This window comes from Hipposideros armiger, unplaced genomic scaffold, assembly GCF_001890085.2.
Source record: "Hipposideros armiger isolate ML-2016 unplaced genomic scaffold, ASM189008v1 scaffold_888, whole genome shotgun sequence".
Taxonomy (NCBI): Eukaryota; Metazoa; Chordata; class Mammalia; order Chiroptera; family Hipposideridae; genus Hipposideros; species Hipposideros armiger.
Window position 1 is genome coordinate 275,083 of NW_017732238.1, and position 8,802 is coordinate 283,884.

Genomic DNA, 8,802 nt, shown 5'->3' on the forward strand with positions numbered 1-8,802 from the left:
GCAAAATCGCATAACAGCCGAGCATACACCCAGCAGCGCTGCTGATGCCTGAACGGTATGTGGAATGAAGTAGGCGGGCATCGGGAGGCCACTATGGCACGGGGCAAGCACTATGGGCAGTCTATCTGAAGTGTACCTGGCGTATAAGACGAACCCCCACTTGGAGGCATATTTTTCAGGGCCAAAAAATCGTCTTATACGCCAGCAAATACGGTAAAACATTTTTTATTGTCAAATAGGAAATATATTCACGCGGTTAAAGCTCAGAAGGTATAAGGAATATACACTGAAGAAAAATCTCCCTTCTATCCCATCTTCAGTCATCCATTTCCATTTCCCAGAGACAATCAATACTCCCACATTCCTGTGTTTCTAGAGATAATTTTAAGCGTATACATGTGTACGTGTATATGTATATACTTTTTCCTACCCTTTTTTTTACAGAAATGGTAGTATAACATAAGTACTTCTACATCTTGGGTTTTTTTTAATAGTATTGAGATTGTTCTGTATCCTTAGAGAATGAAGCTTTGCACTTTAGACCTTTTATTTTGGGCAAGTGAGTCACTTTCACATGTGTACTGAGGCCTATGGTGCAGGCTCTGTGCTCAACATGGGAACTACAAAGATGAAAAAAACATAGACTGTTCTCCTCAGTCTTTGAGTTGCCCTCATGTGGGAGACGGTTACACTTTAAATACTTGCTCTAATTAGAGGCAGATTAATTGTTATAACTACAATAGCTGTTGGCATTCCATACCGTAGGCACTGTTTTGCACTTTTGTGTCTTCATAATGACCCCATGAAGTGTGTGTAATTATATCCCATTTTACATATTAAGAACTTGGAGGTTAACAGACGAGTGAAATTGCTTGCGCAGGGCCACACAGCTCCTTAAAGGTTTCATTTGAACCCCATCTGTCTAAAGCCTGACAGTTTAACCACTACACTATCCCTCCAATAAAGTGCTATTAGAGATTGCACTTTGGTTTTCTTCCTCTTGGTCCAGAATTTCTAGGAGGTTTACCTTGTTTTTTGTTTTGTTTTGTTTTGTTTTTTTCAGAATTGATCTGCTTACCCCTGGGCCCAGAGCCCCAGAGCTCAAAGGCAGAGCACGAGGAAGGCCTTCATTACTGGCTGCAGCAAGACCCATGAGAGCAATCCTCCCGGCCCCAGCTAACGTGGGCCGCGGCAGCAGCATGGCACTGCCCAGGCCCAGGCAGGCCTTTCCCCTTAGCGGTAAGAGCTGGGACTGACAGGGAGAAGGGGCTACCTAATGGAAAGGGGACAGGAGTTGGGGGTTGAGACTGGAGATGAGAGACTTAGGGAGACTGAATGCACTTACGTTACCGGTTTGGCTCCTCGTTGTCTCAGATAAGACTCCCTCTGTGCGGACTTGTGGCCTGAAGCCAAGCACGCTGAAGCAGCTGGGCCAGCCCATCCAACAGCCACCCAACACTGGTGAGGTGAAGGTAAGACCCAGTCCCTTCCCAGAGGCGGGGCTGGCTGTGGAGCTGGCTGTTCCAAGAACAGGGCTTCCGTTTAGTGTCCCAAAGCCGTAGGCAAAGAGCAAACCCCCATTCTTACACCGGGGGGGTCTCTGGGACGAGGTTTAGCATGAATGAGTCTATTTTTTAATTAATTTCTTTTTTTGTTGTAAAATGAATGCATGTTTTTAACCTTTTTATTTTGAATTTTTTCTGTGTGTGTAAGATTTTACTGGGGACTTGGGGGAGGGGACCAGCCAAGTTGTTCTTCAGTCTTCGTTGTGGAGGGTGCCAGTCACCATCTCGCTTCCTGTTGGCAGCTTGTGGCCTCTAAGCTCAAGGTGCTGTGTTCAATCTTAGTTGCTGGAGGGCGTAGCCACCATCCCATGCAGGAGTCGAACCCGGCAGCCTTGTTAAGAGCGCACACCCTATCCACTGAGCCATCTGGGCGGCAGTTCATGTCAAGGTGCTGAGTTCAGTCTTAGTTGCGGGTGGGCATAGCCCACCATCGAACAGGCAATCTTGTTATACCAGCTGAGCCATCCTGCCACCTGTTGTTAGCTCAGCAACAACTCAGCTCGGGCACAGTGTCACTCGTCACTGGCCCATGTGGGAATCGAACCGGCAGCCATGTTGCTCAGAGCTTGCTCTCTTAAGCCGACTCTTAACCAACTGAGCCACTCGGCTGACCCTATTTAGAAGTCATTTAAAACTTAGAAAAACAGTTGCAAGAGTGAAAATTGGCAAAAACAAACCCATGCACTGTTACCCAGAGTCTCCTATTGTTAACATACTAGTCCATTTTGCTTTATATTGTGTTCATGTGTGTCCTCCCCATATATGTGTATGTGTGTATACGTAAAATATACATGATTTGAGGGGAAGCTCTGGCCTTTTATTCCTTCATGGTTCAGAGTATATTTCCTAAGAATAGAGATATTCTGTTACTGAAACACTGATACAATACTTTATCGTTTGTATTCCAATTTTGTCAGTTTTACCCAATTATGTACTTTATAGCATTTTTTTCACTCCAGTACAGGGTCCAGTCTAAGATTAGATATTGCATTTAGTTGACATGTTTCTTTAGCCTCCTTTAAAAAGTAATGAATGAGGGGCCGGCCGAGTGGCTCAGTTGGTTAAGAGCTCACTCAAGAATTTGAGCTCTGAGCAACAGCAGTTCGAGTCCTGGCCCGAGCTGAGCAGCCACTGAGCTGCCAACAGGTGGCAGGATGGCTCAGCTAAAAAAAAAAGTAATGAATGCATGGTTGTTCTAGAAAATACATAAAATTTAAGTAAGACAAGGAAAATAAGTCCCTTGTGATCATGCCACCCAGAGCTAACTACTGTTAACATTTGGTGTATGCTCATTTAGCCTTCAAGTCCTTACCTGCATTTGTGTGTGTTTATTTTTTAATATAATTTTTTTAACCAAAAAACATGCTCTTACTCCATGTAGTGGCTTGTAGTCAGTACAACTCATTCAATTTAATAACATAGCTATTAAAGATTTCCCAGGTGTCAAAATTCCATGTATTCAAGCACATTTATTCTTAGATTTTTTTTTAAGTTATTTTGCCATACGTGGCTAGAATAGTTATGATCAAAATTCCCTAAATCGGTGTTTTTACCAGGCCTCTTTTTTTTACCATGACCCTCAATGGGAAACTTTTATATTACAACCCAGTAAACATATACATAGATCTACACATTAAAAGTTTATTGAAGCTATGCCCTTGTTATATGCAGTCACTTTGATATTTTCCACTTTTCTCAAAGTGTTAGTTTTAGCCTATTAAATTAATTTCACAGCCCCTCAGTGGATTGTGGCTTATAGTTTGAAAACCCTGTCATGGACCAAATTGAAACAGGAAAATTGGTCTGCCATCTCCTTTGCCATGTGCATTGTATCCTTCGTTTGATAGTTCTAAATTTGCCACAACAAGAGTATCAACCAGCTTTTACTTTGAAGGCTGATCTATCAGCTTGTCACCCAGATGTGATGTCAGCACTAAATGCGTGTGTGATCCTGGGATACAAAAGGATGGTAATTAGCCTGCTTCAACCGCTTTGTAGATTTCCAGCCCTGAGATTCTTTTCATTTGTGTAAACTCTGTCTTCTCTGTAAATAGTTTCCTTTGATTTGACAAATTGGTATTTGTTAAAATAAGCACTTTTGTGAGTCTTAAACTTGTAAAGTACGTGAAATCCGATATTCTGAAAATCAACTTAAATTCAGTACTACAGAGTACTTTTAATTTAGAATGCTGTTTTCATCTTTTATTTCGTTTTTAATTGTATAAGTAATATCTACATTCCGTACAGAACATTTGAAATTTTATAGATGGTGGTAAAAGGGGAAACAATCATGATCTTACCGTGGGGCATTTTAGTGAATAATCTTTCAGACTTCTTTCTATGCCAACATTATTCAACCACATATTAGTATGTATAGCTATTAATCACTTTTCTCACTTGATAGTAGTTGTCATTCTGATTCATGGTGTTTCTAATATGCAGTGTTAGAAACTGCACAAAAGAGTGTGGCAACCCATGAACTCAAAAGGGGCACTCACCCTTTGGTGGGCTGCTGACTAGCATCCCAGAGAGCTCATTTGGAGCATAGCTCTACAAATTCCCTGGGCAACTATTTCCAGGACACAGGACCTCAGGGAATTGAGGTTCAAACACACTAAAATTTGTTCTGATCCACAGCTACCAAATGGCTCGGCCAACCGGACGTCTCAGTTGAAAGTTGTAGAGGTCAAGCCTGATATGTTTCCTCCATATAAGTACAGCTGCACTGTCACACTGGTAAGTGCAGTCAGGTGATGGGTTGACACGGAGGTGGTTTGATTTTGTGGTTGAGGGCGAGTAAGAGTCTGGGGTGGGTGGGGAGTGGTCGTTGGGAGTGAGAGTAGGGTCAAGGATAGATCATTGATTTTGAAGACCCCATCACTGATACACATGATAGTTGCTGGGTGAATCAGCTCCGTTTGTTGTTTTTCCCAGGTGAGATCTATAAAGCTGAGAATAGGATATTTCTGCAGAAGATAGTTGGAGATGAGAATCCAGCCCAGCTTTAGCATTCAACAGTGGTTGGACCTTTTAGCCTCAAAAGTATGCTCCACAGATAAGTTTGGGAAATGTTGTATCTTTTCTCCCTAAAACAGAGTCACATTCAACACTAGTATGTTAAAGGGCTTGAAAAGTGCTTTAGCAAAGCAACTTATTTTGTTTAGCCTGGCATATCGCACCAAGGGTTTCCTCCCCCTCCCTTTTACTTTTAACATAACACATATTAACATCCCAATAAATAAATGTGTGACTCTGGGGTCATTTTTTTTTGAAAGGTAAGCAGCATGGAGTAGCGGAGTAAACACTTGATGTCAAAAGACCTAGTCCAGAAGTGGATCTGGCTCTGCTGTCAGCATGTCATGTGACCTTGGGCAAGGCTCTTGCCTACTCTGGCCCTCAGTTTTCATCATCTGTAAAATCCTGTGTTGGGACTTCTGTCGCTCTTAACATTCCCTAATTTTGTTGATCCTTAAGCTATCAACCAGCCAGGTACCTTTTAACAGGTCCTCTGGCTGAGATGAGTAAGATGCATAGATTTTGAGAGAGCAGCTAGATTTTTAGAAATGCTTACTTGATAAAGACAGGCGAAGAAAGAGTCATTCATTCAAAAAAAGACTTATTGAGCACCTCCTCTGTGCCAGGCCCTATGCTGGGGATTCAGTGGTGAACAAGACAGCACTAGTCTGGCCTGATGATCCTTGAGGAGCATATGTCTCTTATCCTGAGATCTGCTCAGATTTCTTTTTCCAAAGACCTAATTACTACCTTCTGTGTGCCCTGCATACCCCCACCACCCTGTCCCGTCGGCAACAGGAGGCCACTGGGGTTACCATCTGGTGGAAACTGCCCAGAACCCTCTCTTTGGCTGATTAGACAGCAGCTTGTCAAGGGATACTAGATGCCAGAGCTTTGAGCTTAACTAGTTCAGAAGTTACAATTTGTCTTTAGACAGGGCTTGAAGGTTCACCAGTCTCTAGCATTGTTTATTAAAACTGGCCTACTTCACTCTACTAACTGCCTGGACCCCGAAGGGATTTGAATTTCTGACTTTAGACAGTCAACTCACTTGTTTGACAGCTGGGGAAGGAATTACCAAATTATTCGGGCTGTATTAAGATTGAAAGGGGATTACTGCAGGAAAGGATCTTGCTACAATGCTCTTTGGAAGTTAGTCTAAATCTGGTTTTGCAGTTGCCACTTTCTTCTCTGATTTACTGATAGCTGGTGGTCATCCTGGTTCTTGGCTCTGCCCAAGTATAAGTCAACATTTGAAGAATTGAAGGTTGCTCTTACTTTTTTAGGATTTGGGCCTGGCTACATCAAGAGGCCGGGGAAAGTGCAAGAATCCTTCTTGTAGCTATGTCTACACCAACCGGCATAAACCGCGGATTTGTCCCAGCTGTGGTTTTAACCTTGCCAAAGACCGGACTGAGAAAACCAAGGCTCTCGTGAGTTCCTTCCCCAAACACTTCCCTTGGCCTTGGGTTGGACCCTGTTAGTGGACCTGTTTTAGTAGAAATAAAAGGATTTCTTAGTACATGATAGTAGTTAGAGCACCAGAACTGGAACCAGGTTATAGGCCCTGAACCTGGGCAAGTGGCTTCCTGTCTCTGGGCATCCTTGTCCTCGTTGCCAAGGTGAGGGGGTTGACCAGATACCTTGATCTCTGAGAACCTTCTGGCCAAGCGAACCAAGCGTTCATTCATCAAAGAGAATGGTAACACAGGCCTTAAATAGGATTCAGAAGAAGAGTAGGATGGAAGGTAGAAGGGTTACGTCCTTTTTAGCTCTGAGGCCTGATGGAGGACCTGTAAATAGTTTTGGTAAATAGAGAATGTCAACCCCAAGACTTTGTAGATTAGATCACTGCTTCTCAAGTTCCCTGCAGTGCTTTTGGCTAATCACAAAGCTTTACTTCTAGCAGTCTTGGCAAAGCTGCTGTGTGAAGTTGGACCAAACTATTTGGATAGTAAAACACATTCCACTTGGCTCCTTAGAGCTCACTTTTTATTATTAGACCCAGAAAAATTGGGCTTTCTCAGAGGTCCTCTCATTTCCACATGTGAATTGTTTTTTGTTTTGTTTTTTTTTTCACATGTGAGATTTTTTTTAAAAATGGACAGAAAGTGACAGCATCTTAGGCAGTAAATGGAATGACTAGAATAAGAGTAATTAGAGAAATGTCAGCTGATCTGCCTTGCAGGGGAAGAGGATGGCTCATGGAACAGGTCAGGATCCGAGGTGGAGCCTGGCCACTCCGGATCTAAGCTGGACCTTGCAAAAGGGCAGGATTTGGATGGAAGGGGAAGGCATGCTGTACTCAAGGACAAGCATGAGCACAAGGGATGAGGCAGGAAGTCAGTGGGGGTTCCACTTGCTGAGAGGAGAGGGAGTGTGGGGAAGAGGATGGAAATGGGCTTGAAAGGTACCTCGGGGCCACAGCATGGAAGATCTTTAATGCTAGACTGGGCAGTTTGCTTTTTAGTCAGTGAGGTGCCACTGAATGTCCTTGAGCCAAGGAGAGGCCCAGAAGCAGGTTACATGAGGAGGGAGACTTAACGGACGTGGACAGAACTGAGGTGGCTGAACTGCTCAGGCTTCAAGGTTTCTTTGCATATGAGAAGGGGCCTTTCTGGCACGTGCATCTCATCCCCTGGTCTCCAGGTCTGTTTCTGGGCTTGAGGTGGTGTTCTGAGGTTATCACCTTTGTGAGAAAGGGAAGTGGAACTAAAGTGTGTGGGCAGTGGTGGCTTAGTGAGAAAAACACTGGCTGGGAGCCACCCTGAGCTGGAAGCTTTCCATCTACTGAGTTTTCGCTTCCCCATCAGTAAAGCAAGGAAGAGAGGTAGGTTAGACCTGGGCGTTTTATTTTCAAGGCTACGAGCCCTAGAGAAGACTGCAAGTTGAGCTTCAAGGAATCTGTAAACCCCTGAAATTGCATGTGCACGGGTCCATTGCTTTCATGACATTCTGTTGTTCCCTCGGTGCCCTCTTCTGGCAGTGAGCTTTTTTCCTGGCCTCTCCACATGTGTAATTGCTTCTCGTCACTAGCATTGACCACGCCCTGTCTTGACTCCTTTCAGCTCCCTGTGAGACTGATTTCTTTTAGGGCAGGTATATATGTTTCCCCCGCACCGTCTAACCCTGAGGCTTGCATACACAACACAATAATGTGTTGATCAGTAATTACAGGATGAAATTGCGTTCTGTATAGGTACTCAGAATATTTTTTTCCTCCTTCTATAGCTGTTGGTATGGTTTGCAGCGTGGAAATGGGTGTTAGTCTCTCGATCTTGGATGATGAGATGACTTAGCTTTTTAGGTCAGGCAGAAATTGTCTAGGGACCTCTTGCCAGTTGATTTCAAACCCCACTCTTCTGTTCTTCAGTCTTTGATTTACTGGTAGCTGCCTACCCCCAGGACTTTAAAAGGTGAGGGAATGTCCCTCACATTTTAATCTCTTAAATTTTAGGAGAAATAAAATGTTCTTTTCCAGAAAAGAAAACACAGATCAGAAACGCAGGGACCTTTGTGTGTGTTGCTCTTTGGTGCCCCCTAGTGGCCATACATTTCCTATGCAGTTTGTCTTCAGTGGCTGTAATTAAAACGGCATCTCTGGACTGGAACAATCTCCATTCCTTTCCATCTTTCAGCTGTGGCTCAGAGACAAAGGATAGTATTCCTGCCAGCTGATCTTCCAGCCTATGGTTCAGCATAGTCATGAACACACAACCTCCCAGGGCAACTCAGCTCTAGTGTCCGTCAGCTCTTCATTCATTCATTCATTCTTTGTTTCAGCAAGCATACGCCTTCTGTGGGTAAGGCTTTTGGAGATATAAAGATAAGTAGGACATGGCCCCTTCCCTTGAGGAGCTTACGGTCTAGTGGAAGAGAAACATAACCAAACTATTATAGACAGTAAGAAAAGAGGTGCCATAGGTATGCAAAATTAATAGAAAGCACATTCTTGTTATTAAGCACATAACTTCTACAAAGAAATATGTATGTCCAGCAAATATGAATTCGCATCTTTTGTGTACTCTGACCTCATGCTGGTGTTGGACTCAGTAAATAAGCAGGGGCCCTGTACTCACTGAAGAGGCAAGAGTGGTTTACCAACTGTGAAACAGTGAATTCTGCAGTAAAAGAGTGGGCTCCGGCAACATGAAGGAGGGAGTGATTCAGTCTGCATTTGTACAAAGGGTCTGGGAGGAATCTCCACGTGAGAAGGACCAGG

General features: G+C 43.6%; 1 protein-coding gene across 3 annotated transcripts in view; it reads left to right on the forward strand.

Annotated features, from left to right (window-relative positions):
- Window positions 1–8,802, forward strand: part of HMGXB3 (HMG-box containing 3) — a 46,861-nt gene that overhangs the window by 20,369 nt on the left and 17,690 nt on the right. For all 3 annotated transcript variants that reach the window (XM_019630058.1, XM_019630060.1, XM_019630059.1), the window contains 4 exons: window positions 1,064–1,239; window positions 1,375–1,472; window positions 4,203–4,301; window positions 5,867–6,013. In XM_019630058.1, coding sequence (XP_019485603.1) covers window positions 1,064–1,239; window positions 1,375–1,472; window positions 4,203–4,301; window positions 5,867–6,013 — 520 coding nt within the window. The remainder of the gene's footprint in view (window positions 1–1,063; window positions 1,240–1,374; window positions 1,473–4,202; window positions 4,302–5,866; window positions 6,014–8,802) is intronic.